The sequence below is a fragment of the Xenopus tropicalis genome, chromosome 10 (genome assembly GCF_000004195.4).
Source record: "Xenopus tropicalis strain Nigerian chromosome 10, UCB_Xtro_10.0, whole genome shotgun sequence".
Lineage (NCBI taxonomy): Eukaryota > Metazoa > Chordata > Amphibia > Anura > Pipidae > Xenopus > Xenopus tropicalis.
The window spans coordinates 9,745,194-9,763,753 of NC_030686.2; the positions used below are offsets into that span (position 1 = coordinate 9,745,194).

Here is an 18,560-nt window from a genome sequence, read left to right on the forward strand (position 1 = left end):
ATGCTATGGCAAGTACTGGGTATTCTGTTTTGGGGGTGGTTGCACCATCAAAGAACTCCAAAAAAGGCGTTGAGAACTGAGGAAGGGGATCAGGGGAAACTATTGTTTAATGTCTACAGTAAAATTGTATTATAAGTAAAGAGCGTGCAACAGAGCACATATTACAGCTGTGCCCTTGACTAAATGCTGCTGCTATTCCACCTGCTGTATTATCTAGACAAAACCCTCATTTCTTTGTCACCTCCTTGTTCCTAGCCTTGGGCAAATTACTGGGTCTCTTTATAATGCAGGGACCAAATGTAGAGAGTAATTCAAGAGTGCATACTATCTGATTATTATCTTTATGGCAGTACTATAGATAATATCTCATCACCTCGGCTTGGCATTCACCCACAACTGAAGGGTCAAAACTTGTGAAAGGTAGGCAGAAAAGGTATGTACCCAGTGCCCCCAACAACACATCCAAGGCAATTGCCTCTTCAGCCCACCTCTAGCTCTGGGCCTGGCAATCAGTAGCATCTTCAGCCCACCTCTAGCTCTGGTACTGCAAATCACTACCATCTTCAGCCCACCTCTAGCTCTGATATTGCAAATTACTAGCAAATTCTGCCCACTTCTAGCTCTGATATTGCAAATTACTAGCATCTTCTGCCCACCTCTAGCTCTGGGCCTGCAAATCGCTACCATCTTCTGCCCACCTCTAGCTCTGGGCCTGCAAATCGCTACCATCTTCTGCCCACCTCTAGCTCTGGGCCTGCAAATCGCTACCATCTTCTGCCCACCTCTAGCTCTGGGCCTGCAAATCACTACCATCTTCTGCCCACATCTAGCTCTGGTACTGCAAATCACTACCATCTTCTGCCCACCTCTAGTTTTGGGCCTGCAAATCGCTACCATCTTCTGCCCACCTCTAGCTCTGGTACTGCAAATCACTACCATCTTCTGCCCACCTCTAGTTTTGGGCCTGCAAATCGCTACCATCTTCTGCCCACCTCTAGCTCTGGTACTGCAAATCACTACCATCTTCTGCCCACCTCTAGCTCTGGGCCTGCAAATCGCTACCATCTTCTGCCCACATCTAGCTATGGTACTGCAAATCGCTACCATCTTCTGCCCACCTCTAGCTCTGGGCCTGCAAATCGCTACCATCTTCTGCCCACCTCTAGCTCTGGTACTACAAATCACTACCATCTTCTGCTCACCTCTAGCTCTGGTACTGAAAATCACTAGCATCTACCATCTTCTGGCCACCTCTAGCTCTGGGCCTGCAAATCGCTACCATCTTCTGCCCACCTCTAGCTCTGTGCCTGCAAACTGCTACCATCTTCTGCCCACCTCTAGCTCTGGTACTGAAAATCACTACCATCTTCTGCCCACCTCTAGCTCTGGGCCTGCAAATCGCTACCATCTTCTGCCCACCTCTAGCTCTGTGCCTGCAAACTGCTACCATCTTCTGCTCACCTCTAGCTCTGGTACTGAAAATCACTACCATCTTGTGCCCACCTCTAGCTCTGGTACTGCAATTATTAATGTATTTTTATTTGATCACTTTGGTGTGGCTGAAAAACACACATCCTTCTACAGCTTGACCTCACATAATCCTGTTTAGCTCCTTTTTAATCCATGACCCACTGCAAGACACACTCTAGTTTGCCTTTCCTATCAAAAGTCAACCAGATAAATCCCTGAACCAATACATTGCAAACAATATTAATGCCATGAGTCTTATCTCTTTGGTTTTCTAAAACTGAATTGCTTCTTCAAACTCTCTTAAGGGCTCTGGTACACGGGGAGATTAGTCGCCCGCGGCAAAACTCCCTGCTCGCGGGCGACTAATCTCCCCGAGTTGCCTTCCCTCTGCCATCCCACCGGCGAACATGTAAGTCGCCGGCGGGATGGCAGACGCGGCGGCGCGATTTCGCGCAAATCGCCGAAAAAGACTCGCGAGGCTTTTTCGGCGATTTCCCGAAATCGCGCCGCCGCGTCTGCCATCCCGCCGGCGACTTACATGTTCGCCGGTGGGATGGCAGAGGGAAGGCAACTCGGGGAGATTAGTCGCCCGCGAGCAGGGAGTTTTGCCGCGGGCGACTAATCTCCCCGTGTACCAGAGCCCTAAATCTTCTTGCACAACCTCTCCAATTCTACTTTACAGTTGTCCCCAAAAATGTGCGGAAACAACAACAAAATGCACTTTCTTCTACTTACAAGGGATTGTCAATAGCCCCTTAGAGATTTTTGGTGTTTGGCCTTTATTTATTTAACACCACCACTCTTGAACACCAAAAGGTTTGACAGCAATTTCATTACCCAACAATTGGGCTGGTACCTATAACTGCTGACATTGAGCTTGGCCTGACCAAGAGTTGCTAAATCAGCAGGCAATATTGTCTGTATCTGCCCTTATCTACCATTTTTAAAGAGCTCTTTGGAGTCTTGAGTACATGGCTGAGCAAAGTACAGAAATGACTTATAAAGAAGACATTCGGCCATCTGGAGTTAACTGAATATCTAAATATCTACAGGTCTGCAATGAATTTCTGAACACAGTAAAATGAGAGCTTAGCTGTTGCTCCTAAAAAGGAAAGATCTTTTATGATTCCCCGGATGCGGTGCAATTGACCTGAAGGAGTTTACCTTGATTTGTACAACTGATAAACTGAGTTATATTTAGAAAAGTTTTTATGGGGGTTTGATACTGGCGTTGTCATTGCCAACATTAGCAGTTATTGCCACCACACATTGTAATGTTTTCCGATGCCTTGATGAGAATCCTTGCAAATTCCTGATTGGCTGCCGTAGGTTCTGGTGAAAATTGTCCCAGACTTTTCTAAACACCCCTTTTATGTGCTCTGTATAACCTTCCTATAATTCATTCAGTTGCTTTCATGCAGTCCCCTCCTTATTGCCACTTCTACTACACCATACAACATGCAAAAGCATTGCTTCATATAGTAGTATATTGCTTCATATAGCCCTCCATATAACATATCCTAACCCTAACATGTAACCCTCCCTATAACTCCTTCTTTTGCTCCATATAACCCTCCCTATAACTCCTTCTTTTGCTCCATATAACCCTCCCTATAACTCCTTCTTTTGCTCCATATAACCCTCCCTATAACTCCTTCTTTTGCTCCATATAACCCTCCCTATAACTCCTCCTATTGCTCCATATAACCTTTCTATAACTCCCCCTATTGCACCATATAACCCTCCCTATAACTCCTTCTATTGCTCCATATAACCCTCCCTATAACTCCCCCTACTGCTCCATATAACCCTCCCTATAACCTCCCTATTGCTCCATATACCCCTCCCTATAACTCCCCCTATTGCTCCATATACCCCTCCCTATAACTCCCCCTATTGCTCCATATAGCCCACCCTATAACTCCCCCTATTGCTCCATATACCCCTCCCTATAACTCCCCCTAGTGCCCCATATACCCCTCCCTATAACTCCTCCTATTGCTCCATATACCCCTCCCTATAACTCCTCCTATTGCTCCATATAACCCTCCCTATAACTCCTTCTATTGCTCCATATAACCCTCCCTATAACTCCCCCTATTGCTCCATATAACCCTCCCTATAACTCCTCCTATTGCTCCATATAACCCTCCCTATAACTCCCCCTATTGCTCCATATACCCCTCCCTATAAATCCCCCTATTGCTCCATATAACCCTCCCTATAACTCCCCCTATTGCCCCATATACCCCTCCCTATAACTCCCCCTATTGCTCCATATACCCCTCCGTATAACTCCTCCTATTGCTCCCTATAGCCCTCCTTATAACGTTTCCTATTTAGCTCTCACTACGGCCATTGCATTGGGTAGCATTTCCCTGTACCCCCTATTGCTCCATATATGACTCTACCCTATAGCTCAGTCTAACCAGTATCCAAACCAGTCTGTGCGTTGCTCTTTATAACACCTACCGACTGTATATCATCCAGTTGCACGAGATACGTCTTCGCTATGGCACCTAAATTGCCTTGTATAACATCTCATAAATGAAGTCACCCCTAATAAAACATGCGGAATGATCTCATAACGAAGGCCATGCATTAAGTTGCCGGGGTTTTTATTTTCCCCTGTTTATTTCACTAGACCGTGTGAAGTCTGTTATTCATCAGTGCTACAAGTCAGTGCCCCCTCTGCCCGCTCGGTGTGGGTATATATTTAGCTGTTGGCATGACGCTGCAAGAGCTTTCCTTTCACAACATACATTCCAAACAGAGGGAGACGTTCTTGCCGGGGTTGGATTACGGCTTGTAACGGAGCCAAGTATAGAGGGCACGTACACTGCCCTTCCCCGTCAGCATCCTGCCGTGCCAGCTTTCTGCACCTCTTCTCTCAGCGGCCAAAATGAGGCAGCATTTAAAGCCCTTTGGCTTAGGTTGCTGTTTGGCCGTTGGCGATAGAGCTAGAAAGTGGGGCTTAGTCTGGATTTCTCCTGGTCCAGGAAGAGGTCACAAGATCAAGTGAGGCTGGGTTTTTCTAGAACGCTGCTTATAAATCATTGAAGGCACCCCACATAATAATGCCCTGTACTTCTTAAAGGGGAACTTCACCCAAACACAACTTTGCAATATACATCAATTTAAAAATCATGAAAAGGCTGCATATTTTTTATATAATAATCTGCTTTGGAACAGTTCCCTAAACCCCGGCCCCTGTTCCCCTGCTGATCTAACTGACTACTTTGTGACTCAAATAAACTGTAACAGTAGTCGCCTGTCCCTCAGCCTGCCTCCTCCCAATCCCACAATCCCCTGCTGCACACGTGACAATAAGGGAAGGAACATCCCAGTGCAATGCATTGTGGGTTATGTAGTTCCTGCATGCTGTCTGTAAGCTGTGGGGAAGTTGTTACAATCTGTAACATCAATGTTTTAGTCCCTCCTCCCCTGCCAGGATTTCAAATGATGCAGAAAGAGAAGAACTGTATTGCAGCTGGATTTCAGCATATTAAAAGGGTCAAAATCCCATTTACATGGGTTTACCCTATAGGCTTAAGCTCACCCACTGGGTTTTAAAGCAGAAGCCGGGATAATAGCTGTTCAGATCCCCAACTACAGACCGGTTTCGCCCGCAGGGTTTACTGATCAGCTTAGGTAGAGCCAGGAGTCGGGATACACAGCCTATAAGATAAACCCGTGTAAATGGGATTTTTCTAAGAGCCTTAAGGAATTTGTTCCCAGAATCCCTTTTGACTTATTAGTATATAAAAATGGTATTTATTCCTACTGTTTGAAGGAACAGATTACAGGGATAGGGATATTAGGGGTTTCTGTGCTGTGTGGGGCTCTTTAACCAACTTTGGTTCAGAAGCGAGAGTTCCCCTTTAACGAGCGTTCAGAGGATTACATGAATGTGCAGTTATAGGAAAGGATAGGAAATATATAATATAACCCACACTGAATCAGCGCAGAGCAGTTTTCTGCTTATAAATATATCCAACCAACAGAACATTTCAAATGGCAAAGCTGCTGAGGAGCTGCTCTCTGTGCTGCCCTGAGCTTTAGTTTTTATCTCCGCTGATTAATCCAGATAAGGCTAATGTCACACTGGGAGATTAGTAGCTGCTACTTGTAAATGGCAAAAATGAGCTTCATTGTTTTCTACTGGGAACGTAACTTTTTTTTTTTTTTTGACTTCCACGCAGGAAACAATAAAACCTGTTTCAAGCCAGACCCAATTAGCTGCTGCTAATCTCCCTAGGTTGCATTATCCCTAAGGGCTCAAAAACCCACAATGATGTGTAAAGGTGGTCATACAAGGGCAGATCCCAGCTGCCGATTTGGGTACAGGTATGGGATCCCTTATCCGGGAAACCCATTATCCAGAAAGTTCCCATAGGTCTCCCATAGACTCCATTATAAGCAAATAATTCTAATTTTTACAAATTATTTCCTTTTTTTTGTAATACTAAAACAGTACCTGTACTTGATCCCAACTAAGATATAATTACCCCTTATTGTGGGCAGAACAGCCCTATTGGGTTTATTTCATGGTTAAATGATTCCCTTTTCTCTGTAATAATAAAACAGTACCTGTACTTGATCCCAACTAAGATATAATTACCCCTTATTGGGGCAGAACAGTCCTATTGGGTTTATTTCATGGTTAAATGATTCCCTTTTCTCTGTAATAATAAAACAGTACCTGTACTTGATCCCAACTAAGATATAATTACCCCTTATTGGGGGCAGAACAGCCCTATTGGGTTTATTTCATGGTTAAATGATTCCCTTTTCTCTGTAATAATAAAACAGTACCTGTACTTGATCCCAACTAAGATATAATTACCCCTTATTGGGGGCAGAACAGCCCTATTGGGTTTATTTCATAGTTAAATGATTCCCTTTTCTCTGTAATAATAAAACAGTACATGTACTTGATCCCAACTAAGATATAATTACCCCTTATTGGGGGCAGAACAGCCCTATTGGGTTTATTTAATGGTTAAATGATTCCCTTTTCTCTGTAATAATAAAACAGTACATGTACTTGATCCCAACTAAGATATAATTACCCCTTATTGGGGGCAGAACAGCCCTATTGGGTTTATTCAATATTTAAATGGTTTTTAGCAGACTTAAGGTATGGAGATGCAAATTACGGAAAGATCCCTTATCCGGAAAACCCATGGTCCTGAGCATTCTGGCTAACAGGTCCTATACCTGTACTGCAGCTTATCTACCCGTGTATGGGCACCCCTGATGAGCCTAGCTGAATCTGGCCAGAACTCAATCAGGCAGGTTTCATTTTCCCGTCGGATCAGGGATTACATTGGTTCATTTGTCCAACAACCCATATACCCACCATTATACCCCCCTTGCCTTCACCTACTGTTAAACTACCCCAGCATCTATTGGCAGCTGCAGGAACAGTGGAAGATACAGGCACAAAGTCCATGTCATTGGAAAGGTAAAGATCCAGCAATTTTGGAAAATGATATTGAATTAAAGCCAGTGGCACGCAGTGTCCCCTTATGTGCCATTGCCCTAAATCAAATGGTAACATTAAATATTTTTTTTTAAAAAAGGCAGGAAGTCTCTGCTTTGTTTATGCAAAAAGCATTCAGACTGGAGTGCAGCTAAATGCAAAGCAATTAGGATTGGCACCGCACCCATTGAAAACTGGGCACATATGGCCAAGTGCTACTTAGCGCACTCAATGGCTTGTTGTTCCTAGAAGAAAGACGCAATGTATTTGCTTTAGATTAGAAGCTGTAGGTGCTACCAGGCTCACACCCACACACGACTATGGTATGGTATCTTTTGCAATTGCAATACCTATTTACCCAGGCAATCCTAGGGCAAGTTGTGTCTAGGCAGATAGTGAGGGCACAAAGGGGACAAACATAAAGCTGAACGTGTATATACAAGCTAGGGGCTTCTTAGGTGCCCATCACCAGGCCTGGACTGGCAATCTGTGGGTACTGGCAAATGCCAGAGGGGCTGCTGTAAGGTGCCATAGGCAGTCACTATTTATTGGGCTGGGGGGGGCCTGTTTGTGCCTCTGGGTACTGGGAATGCCAGGGGGGCTGTAAGGTGCCATAGACACTATTTATTGGGCTGGGGGGGGCCTGTTTGTGCCTCTGGGTACTGGGAATGCCAGGGGGGCTGTAAGGTGCCATAGACAGTCACTATTTATTGGGCTGGGGGCTGTTTGGGCCTCTGGGTACTGGGAATGCCAGGGGGGCTGTAAGATGCCATAGACAGTCACTATTTATTGGGCTGGGGGCTGTTTGTGCCTCTGGGTACTGGGAATGCCAGGGGGGCTGTAAGATGCCACAGACAGTCACTATTTATTGGGCTGGGGGGCTGTTTGTGCCTCTGGGTACTGGGAATGCCAGGGGGGGCTGTAAGATGCCATAGGCAGTCACTATTTATTGGGCTGGGGGGCTGTTTGTGTCTCTGGGTACTGGGAATGCCAGGGGGGCTGTAAGCTGCCACAGACAGTCACTATTTATTGGGCTGCTGGGGGGCTGTTTGTGCCTCTGGGTACTGGGAATGCCAGGGGGGCTGTATGGTGCCACAGACAGTCACTATGTATTGGGCTGGGGGGGCTGTTTGTGCCTCTGGGTACTGGGAATGCCAGGGGGGCTGTAAGGTGCCACAGACAGTCACTATTTATTGGGCTGGGGGGGCTGTTTGTGCCTCTGGGTACTGGGAATGCCAGGGGGGCTGTAAGGTGCCACAGACAGTCACTATTTATTGGGCTGGGGGGGCTGTTTGTGCCTCTGGGTACTGGGAATGCCAGGGGGGCTGTAAGGTGCCATAGACAGTCACTATGTATTGGGCTGGGGGGGCTGTTTGTGCCTCTGGGTACTGGGAATGCCAGGGGGGCTGTAAGGTGCCACAGACAGTCACTATTTATTGGGCTGGGGGGGCTGTTTGTGCCTCTGGGTACTGGGAATGCCAGGGGGGCTGTAAGGTGCCACAGACAGTCACTATTTATTGGGCTGGGGGGGCTGTTTGTGCCTCTGGGTACTGGGAATGCCAGGGGGGCTGTAAGGTGCCATAGACAGTCACTATTTATTGGGCTGGGGGGGGCTGTTTGTGCCTCTGGGTACTGGGAATGCCAGGGGGGCTGTAAGGTGCCATAGACAGTCACTATTTATTGGGCTGGGGGGGCTGTTTGGGTCTCTGTGTACTTGAAATGCCAGGGCCTATTTTGTATCCCAGTCCAGAACTAATAATTCTCCACTATGGAGGAGGGAAGGATAGATACAGGCCCGGACTGGCAATCTGTGGGTTCTGGCAAATGCCAGAGGGGCTGCTGTAAGATGCCATAGACAGTCACTATTTATTGGGCAGGGGGGGGGGCTGTTTGGGTCTCTGTGTACTTGCAATGCCAGGGCCTATTTTGAATCACAGTCACAGCATGATCAGATAGATCATTTTTTCCCCAATTCTGATTAATTCCCAATTAACTGATTTTCTTTATTTCCTGCTACTTTTATGCATTTATAGATTTTAAACCCAACCCATAATGTAGAAATGTTACTAAGCATTCATAAAGTCTGCATTCTGCCACTAGGGGGAGCACAAATTGAAAGCCAACAACAAAGACAACTTTCTGTAAAATCCTTGGAAAATGACACTGCTGCAAAAATTCCAGGCATAACAGAAGCCGCACCTCTCATTAAAGCTTTTAGATAAACACCCTGGACATTTTAGACAAATGCCCTGGAGCAGATTGTCTTCTAAAACGAAACTGGTCATACATGTTAAGACTCACTCATGTTGCAGGGTTGTCAAAGGAGAAGACCTTTGTCACAAAGGGCCATTCATATGCAGAGTCAAATTGGGTTTATCTAACTAACTATATCCCTAGGTATCTGTCCAACAGGTGGTCAATCAGGCCCCATACACAGGCCAAAGAGCTGCTGGCTTGGACCGGTTGAGCCAAATTGGTGGCTTGTATCAGCCCATGTATCACCTTAAGACCTAGCTGCTGCCTTTACAGACTAGCTAGTTACTGCCTAGGAAAGTCCAAGGGTTTCTTTTAATAAACAGGTATGAGACCAGTTATCCAGAAAGCTTGTGGACCTGGGGTTTTCCAGATAAGGGATCTTTCATAATTTGGATGTCCCTAATTTAAGTCTACTCAACAATTATATAGACATTAAAAAAACCCAATAGGGCTGTTCTGCCCCCAATAAGGGGTAATTATATCTTAGTTGGGATCAAGTACAGGTACTGTTTTATTATTACAGAGAAAAGGGAATCATTTAACCATGAAATAAACCCAATAGGGCTGTTCTGCCCCAATAAGGGGTAATTATATCTTAGTTGGGATCAAGTACAGGTACTGTTTTATTATTACAGAGAAAAGGGAATCATTTACCATGAAATAAGCCCAATAGGGCTGTTCTGCCCCAATAAGGGGTAATTATATCTTAGTTGGGATCAAGTACAGGTACTGTTTTATTATTATAGAGAAAAGGGAATCATTTAACCATGAAATAAGCCCAATAGGGCTGTTCTGCCCCCAATAAGGGGTAATTATATCTTTTTTTTTTTTTTTTAACAATTCTTTTATTGAAAATTAAATGCACATAGTTTACAACATTTGTTTCAGTTGGCATTTGTTCATTGTACATAAAGTAAATAAAGTAAGTTAATAACATAACTATTGCAGTGTCTTTCTTTTGTTAGTACGTGTACTATTCATCTTTCAACCTTTGTTTTGGCTAATAGCTTGTCTTTCTGTGTCTTATTGAAGTATTGCTATTGCCTTTTTCCCTTGTATCTATGTATGAGGGCTATCTGAGGGGGGGGGGGTAATTATATCTTAGTTGAGATCAAGTACAGGTACTGTTTTATTATTACAGAGAAAAGGGAATCATTTAACCATGAAATAAACCCAATAGGACTGTTCTGCCCCAATAAGGGGTAATTATATCTTAGTTGGGATCAAGTACAGGTACCGTTTTATTATTACAGAGAAAAGGGAATCATTTAACCATGAAATAAACCCAATAGGGCTGTTCTGCCCCAATAAGGGGTAATTATATCTTAGTTGGGATCAAGTACAGGTACTGTTTTATTATTACAGAGAAAAGGGAATCATTTAACCATGAAATAAACCCAATAGGGCTGTTCTGCCCCAATAAGGGGTAATTATATCTTAGTTGGGATCAAGTACAGGTACTGTTTTATTATTACAGAGAAAAGGGAATCATTTAACCATGAAATAAACCCAATAGGGCTGTTCTGCCCCAATAAGGGGTAATTATATCTTAGTTGGGATCAAGTACAGGTACTGTTTTATTAATAAATTTGATTAAAATGGAGTCTATGGGAGATGGTCTTCCAGATGGTCTTCAGAGCTTTCTGGATAATGGGTTTACGATAATGGATCCTATACCCGTATAATGAAATAAAGGGTAAAGCTTACAGTGTCAGCGCCCCTTTAAAACCAATGGACTTACTGATTCACGTCTGAATACTCTTCCCATAATGATATCATGTGGGCGTTCCTATTGTTTCCAAAACGTATCTGATAATTAGAAGAGCTTAACATTGATGGAACACCCAATTCTTAAGAAATTGCATCAGTTTTTGTTTTCATCGTAAGTCTGTTTTTGGTGATTAGCGCCTGTTGCAATCAGTCAGGGGGTGTCCGTATGTACTCAAGGTATTACAAGCCACAAGCTGACACATGCCTGGCATCCAGTCAAGGGTAAGTTAATGCTTCTCTATGAAAAACACCAAACCTGTTCCTCGTTGTTAGCAGAAGATGACTTGCTATTAGTACTACAGCTTTAAAGGGGTTGTTAACCTTTAGCATGATGTAGAGAGTGATATTTTGAGACGATTTGCAATTGGTCTTCATTTTTCATTATGTATAGTTTTTCAGTTATTTCACTTTTTGTTCTGCAGCTCTTTAGTTTGGAATCTCAGCAGTTATCTGTTTGCTAGGATCCAAATTACCTTAGCAACCAGGGCGTGGTTTGAATGAAAGACATATGAATAGGAGAGGGTCTGAATAGAAAGATAAGTAATAAAAAGTAAAAATAACAATAAAACCGTAGCCTCACAGAGCAATAGATTTTTGTCTGTCGGGGTCAGTGACCCCCATTTGAAAGAGTCAGCAAATCATTACAAAAGCATAAAAAAATGAAAATAATGAAGACCGCTTGCAAAGTTACTTAGAATTGGAGTTAACCACCCCTTTAAACTTACACTGACCCTAGAGGCTCCTGGGATCTGTAGTTAAGAGGCAAAATGCAAAAACTCAGTGTCCCTAGTAAACGTAATTGCAGAATCTTTTAGACAAAAAAGAATGTTGATTTGTATAGGAATTGGCTATTTTTGGTTATGGTTGCTAGGAGCTATGTGTTAATTGCTACTTACACAAGGAAGGGTCACATGATGCAGAGAACTGCCCATTCGGCTCCATTAAATGGCTAGGTCTGAAAAATGACAAAAATGATATACCTTACTCCTGTGCTGGATGTGTGTGTGGAATGATAGACTTTAGGGACTGATAATAATTTGCAAAAAGGTTGGTTAGACCAGTGATCCCCAACCAGTGGCTCAGGGGCATCATGTTGTTCCCCAACCCCTTGGATGTTGCTCTCAGTGCCACCAAACCAGGCAGTTATTTTTGAATTCCTGACTTGGGGGCAAGTTTTGGTTGAATAAAAACAAGATTTACTTCCAAATAAAGCCCCTGTAAGCTGATAGGCTGCATAGAGACTGCCTAATAGCCAATCACAGCCCTTATTTGGCTCCTCCATGAACTTTACATGTACAATTAACACATGCAAGTAAAGGCCAAAACAAAAGGTGAAGGGGATAAACCATGGAGAACTTACAATTTAGATTCTAGATCAGCGGTTCTCAACCTGTGGGTCGGGACCCCTTTGGGGGTCGAACGACCCTTTCACAGGGGTCGCCTAAGACCATCGGAAAACATATATTTTCGATGGTCTTAGGAATAATCTTATGGTTGGGGGTCACCACAACATGAGGAACTGTATTAAAGGGTCACGGCATTAGGAACGTTGAGAACCACTGTTCTAGATGAAGAATGCAGAGGAGGCAGAGAAGATGGAAGGGGTTAGGATGCAGAGTAATTGAGCAAGTAGAAGATGCTGGGTTGAGAAGAAATGCATCAAAGGGTAGAAGAGATGAAAGATGGTAGATAGGACAGTAGCAGGAACAAAAAGAATAGAAAGAAGAGAAAAAAAGTTGCATGGAAAGAGAAGTAGATCCGGTCCTCGGTGCCCCGTTCCTGTTGCAGTACACCCCTATAGTACAGGGATCCCCAACCTTTTTTTACTTGTGAGCACACTCAGATGAAAAAAGTATTGGTGAGCCTCACAAGTATGAAACAAGTTCTTTGGGCATGCTAAATAAAGGAATGTGATTGCCTATTTGGTAGCCCTGGACTGCAGGAGGGGTAAAACTGTCTCTGGGATTCCAAAACTTGCCTCCAAGCTGGAAATGTAAAACTGGGCACCTACTCTGAGGCCACTGGGAGCAACAAAGGGGGCGGTGAGGAACATGTTGCTCATAAACCACTGGTTGGGGATCACTGCTCTAGTACATTGTTGTTGGACAACCCTTCAGGCTGGCAGTGGCTCATCCGCAGATAAACATGAACTCACAGTGAGGCCTTACTGAAGCCAGAGAGCACAAACGGGTGCCCATGCCAAGGTACCAGCGCCAGCATACAAACCAGCAGGTCATGGTGCCAAAGCTACACCTGGCACTAAAAGGAGATTTAAAGCCGAGGAAGCAGGGGGCAAAGGACAAGAACAGAACAGCACCTGTTGTTCCCAGTACTGAAAAGCCAAATATATGTGCTCATTCAGGTACTAGCGCAGGCTCCGACAGACAGATGCAAATGGTCCCTCTCTCATTGGTCATTAACACCAAATGCTGGAAACAACTGCCGATCATACACAATATATTGTGTATGATCACTGATCTAGTACTAAACTACTATAATGTGAATGTTTCCCACAATTCCCAGCACACTTGATGTCAATAAGGAAAGGAACATCCCAGTGCAATGCATTGTGGGTTATGTAGTTCCTGCATGCTGTCTGTAAGCTGTGGGGAAGTTGTTACAATCTGTAACATCAGTGTTTTAGTCCCTCCTCCCCTGCCAGGATTACAAATGATGCAGAAAGAGAAGAACAGTTTTGCAGCTGGATTTCAGCATATAAAAATGGTATTTATTCCTACTGAAGGAACAGATTACAGGGATAGGGATATTAGGGGTGCATCTACACAAGCAACCGATATGCCCATAGTGAATAGTATGCATAGTGCACTGGGGGGGCGGCTAATGCTGTTTATGAATGTTGAAGCCTGCAATGACGCCAGGATTCTGGGATGCATTATGGGTAAAAACCATGGCAATTTGCATGCCTGTTTGGCCGACTGCATGTGTATTTGTAAATAAGCCCTTAAATCTAGTGGTTACTAATAAATATAAGCAGCTCAATCACTGACACACCTTCAGTTGCCCTTTAACTACATGGTAACATCTGGTAACTGTCAGATCACAGAATGTGATCATTTTCTAAGTGCCTTTTTTTTTGTTTGTTCCAGAACTGGATCATTCTGTATCACTTTGCAGTCGTGCACTGTGACCATTCTTGTCATAATCCGGTAACTGGGCTGTTTGATCATTTACCTACGGCACAGAGCGAGCATTGTGTAACTGTACAGAGCGTCCCACCCTCGCCGCATTTTGTGATCATTCTGTAACCAGCCAGGGGCTATCATTCTGTAACCAGCCAGGGGCTATCATTCTGTAACCGCCAAGGGCTATCATTCTGTAACCAGCCAAGGGCTATCATTCTGTAACCAGCCAAGGGCTATCATTCTGTAACCAGCCAAGGGCTATCATTCTGTAACCAGCCAAGGGCTATCATTCTGTAACCAGCCAAGGGCTATCATTTTGTAACCAGCCAAGGGCTATCATTCTGTAACCAGCCAAGGGCTATCATTCTGTAACCACAACAGTTCAAGGTCTTTGGCCAGGGCCAGATTTGAAGGTCCAGCCTTTGACCAGAGCCCAGCTTGAAGGTCCAGCCTTTGACCAGAGCCCAGCTTGAAGGTCCAACCTTTGACCAGAGCCCAGCTTGAAGGTCCAACCTTTGACCAGGGCCCAGCTTGAAGGTCCAACCTTTGACCAGGGCCCAGCTTGAAGGTCCAAACTTTGACCAGGGCCCAGCTTGAAGTTCTAACCTTTGACCAGGGCCCAGCTTGAAGGTCCAACCTTTGACCAGAGCCCAGCTTGAAGGTCCAGCCTTTGACAGAGCCCAGCTTGAAGGTCCAGCCTTTGACCAGAGCCCAGCGTGAAGGTCCAACCTTTGACCAGGGCCCAGCTTGAAGGTCTAGCCTTTGACCAGGGCCCCGCTTGAAGGTCCAACCTTTGACCAGGGCCCCGCTTGAAGGTCCAACCTTTGACCAGGTCCCAGCTTGAAGGTCCAACCTTTGACCAGAGCCCCGCTTGAAGGTCCAACCTTTGACCAGGGCCCAGCCTGAAGGTCCAACCTTTGACCAGGGCCCCGCTTGAAGGTCCAACCTTTGAGCAGGGCCCCGCTTGAAGGTCCAACCTTTGACCAGGGCCCCGCTTGAAGGTCCAACCTTTGACCAGGTCCCAGCTTGAAGGTCCAAGCTTTGACCAGGGCCCCACTTGAAGGTCCAACCTTTGACCAGGTCCCAGCTTGAAGGTCCAACCTTTGAGCAGGGCCCCGCTTGAAGGTCCCACCTTTGACCAGGTCCCAGCTTGAAGGTCCAAGCTTTGACCAGGGCCCCACTTGAAGGTCCAACCTTTGACCAGGTCCCAGCTTGAAGGTCCAACCTTTGACCAGGACCCCGCTTGAAAGTCCAACCTTTGACCAGGGCCCAGCTTGAAGGTCGAACCTCTGACCAGGGCCCCACTTCAAGGTCCAACCTTTGACCAGGGCCCACCTTGAAGGTCCAACCTTTGACCAGGGCCCCGCTTGAAAGTCTAACCTTTGGCCAGGACCTTGACTGATTCAGCCTTGTTCACATACAGCTGTAACTTGGTTATTACATTTGGGAACAAAAAGGGTAAATTGAATGCAAGTTCTAAGGCACTCGTTGTTAAGCTTTAAGTTCAAGTAACAGTTTAAGGTCTAACCTTTGGCCAGGGACCCACCCCCCTTGAAGGTCCAACCGTTGGTCCATGTATCAACTATTCAGCTATAGTTCCAAGAAAATCAGGGATAGCAAATACATCCAGCAAATGATATGTGGCCCTTTCTGGGTTTGAATTCTGACCTCCCATTGCTCTCTCCCCCACCCCAGGGGGCAGCCCTACAGTTTGCAAACCACGGCTGGAAGATATGACTCTATTCCAGTTTCCCTTTAACCTGTTTTATTACCCTGGAGCTTGTTACTCATTACTCCACAATGAAGTGCACTGCTGCTTTCACTTATTCTTCTTTCTCGCTTTCCTATAATACTTAAAGAGACACCGTCATTTCTCCAAAAACAGGAAACAATGTATAATATATAGGAATTTTATAAAGAAGTGATTCGCTGTTGTCTGCTTGCAAATGAGGCAAAGGGGAGCTGTGACTATCTACTTCCTTTTGTCCGTGGAACATTCTAAAAGTGAGAATGTGTCAGAAAACTCTATTTTAACTGTTTACACCCCCCACAGTAGGGATTATGTGCAGATACATGTTAATTATGACCAGAACATTTCCCTCTTTATTAATAAACTCATTTCAGTCAGAGATAGAGATATGGGGTCCCTGGGCTGGGCCAGAACTACATGCCTCAGGCACAATAAGAAGGGAAGTGATTGGTACAGAAAGGGCCAATGGGGTAAGCAAGTAGAATGGGTCAAGTAGTCCCGGCTTGGGTGCCAGTGCTCTGTTCCTGGGTATTTTAGGATGGCATGGATCCCAACTGAGGGTGAAACATATATGTAACTCAGGAATATCAGCCCAATTCTGAGCAATTTTTTAAATGGTCTTTATTTTAGTTTATTTTTAGTTTTTTTTTAATTATTTGCCTTCATCTTCTAACTCTTTGCAGTTTTCAAATGGGGGTCACTGACCCCCGGCACCCACAAAAATGACTTGTATACGGCTACAGTTTTGTTTTGGTCTTTTTTTTTTTGTTATTGTTACTTTTTATAACTCCAAACTGGAGAGATGCTGTAGAAAAAGTGAAATACCTAAAAACCAACAAATAATACAAAACGAAGACCAATTGCAAATTGTCTCAGAATATCACTCTCTAGATCAGGGGTGCCCAGACTTTTTCGTGCGGCGATCAACTTTGGCTCCTCCCCGTGTACGTACGCATACCCAATAAAAGCACAGCACTTCCGCATCCCACGGCTTAGACGCAGGCCACCAGAGGGATCGACTAGTGGACCGCAATCAACGTTTTGGCCACCCCTGCTCTAGATCATATTAAAAGGTGAACAACCATTTTAAGAATCCCGTATGGCTAGAAGGAAGTGATTATTGCCCTATAATAATGTTTTCTTTTTCTGAACTTGCCTTATAAATGCCAACCATATGGTTGGTATGATTATTATGTTAGAATATTATGAAATAGAAATGAGTTGGGCTAAAAGGGTAAGTAAAAGACAATATCATCCTAAGCATCTTTCCCATACACATTCATTATACATTTTTAGTGGCTTTAAAGTTATTTGTAAATATAATTGCTAGATCAAGCAGCGCTCGACTGTCCCTTTTTGCACTGCTGGTTCTGAGCCTTGAAATTGTGCAGCTAAGACTCCATTTCCCAGAATGCTGTGCACAGGTCCAGGGCCAGAACTACAGGTAGCCAAACTACTAGTACTACTAGTAGCTCAGTCTGTCTTAACCCTTACCGTTACAATAAGAATCAGGAAATGATATATGGAAGTATGATGCTTCCCTACGATAACAATAATAAACTGATAGAATTATAATGTCAGTGCATACAGGGGTATTTAATCCGCGGGTTGGGTCCCCATGCTGTTTAGGGTGGGTCAGTGCACTTTTCTCCTACAATACTAAATAGGTAAAAGCAGTGTATTTTAGAGGTATTTGTTGGATTTACAGCGGGGAGTAGAGAGACACTAACTGTGCTCTAACCTGTTTTATCATTATCTTAATCCTAATCCCCTCTCTCTCTCGCTCCCGGCTTCTCTAATAAAGAACTGTCGTGTTCCTATTCAAAGGCGGCTCGTACATTCCCCAGAGCAAAACCTCAAAACTACTCTTTTGTCTCCCTGGTATGTATCTAGTGTCAGTCTAGACTGGGCCACCCTCTCCCATTTGGCTCACCGGAGCCCTGAGCATTTAGGAAATTACCCCAAAAGCCCCAATTTCGGGGAGTTGTGCCTTCTGTAAGGCCCATGGTGGCATTCTGAGAGAACATCTTGTAACATGTTTAATAAATATACAATGTAAAGCACCCATACTAGCCACTTGCCCCAGTGGCCTACACAAAACCATTAGATCAGTATAAACCAGTGGGCCAACTGTGCAGAAACAGTGGGGAACATTTATCAGAACTGGACAAACTTGCCCTTGGCCAGTAACCAATCAGAGACTGGCTTTTTTACAGCCAGCTGCAGGTAGAACAATGAATACAGCAATTTTATTGGTTGCCATGGGTTATTGCCCATGGGCAAGTTTGCCCAGTGTTACTAAAAATGAGCCCCACTGTCGTACAGACCCTCCAATGACGCTCTTGAACTTGTAGACCCCACTCTTACAACAGTTTTTGGTAGTGGTAAATGTTCTGAGTGTTGTATTGTGAAAATAAGAAGAGGCTGATGGGTAGCATCTCAACGGGGTCTCAACCCACCGGGAGTTCCTATAGCTCTGGTAGCCATACATTGGCCAATCCAAGTGATTGTTCACCTTTGAGTTAACTTTTAGTACGATGTAGAGAGTGATATTCTGAGACATTTTGCAATTGGTCTTCACTTTTTAATATTTGTTGTTTTTTCATTATTTCCGTTTTTTGTTCGGTGGCTTTGCAGGTCGGCGTTTCAGAAGCTATCTGGCTAATAGGGTCCAAATTACCTTAGC

At 44.5% G+C, this 18,560-nt stretch overlaps 1 protein-coding gene across 3 annotated transcripts in view; it reads right to left on the reverse strand.

Annotated features, from left to right (window-relative positions):
* Window positions 1-18,560, reverse strand: part of grb7 (growth factor receptor bound protein 7) — a 56,877-nt gene that overhangs the window by 30,192 nt on the left and 8,125 nt on the right. Inside the window, exon 3 of one of the 3 annotated variants that reach the window (XM_031894486.1) lies at window positions 11,878-11,936. The exons of the other annotated variants lie outside the window; for them this stretch is intronic. Coding sequence (XP_031750346.1) covers window positions 11,878-11,923 — 46 coding nt within the window. The 5' untranslated portion in view covers window positions 11,924-11,936. The remainder of the gene's footprint in view (window positions 1-11,877; window positions 11,937-18,560) is intronic. 3 annotated transcript variants of the gene reach the window in all.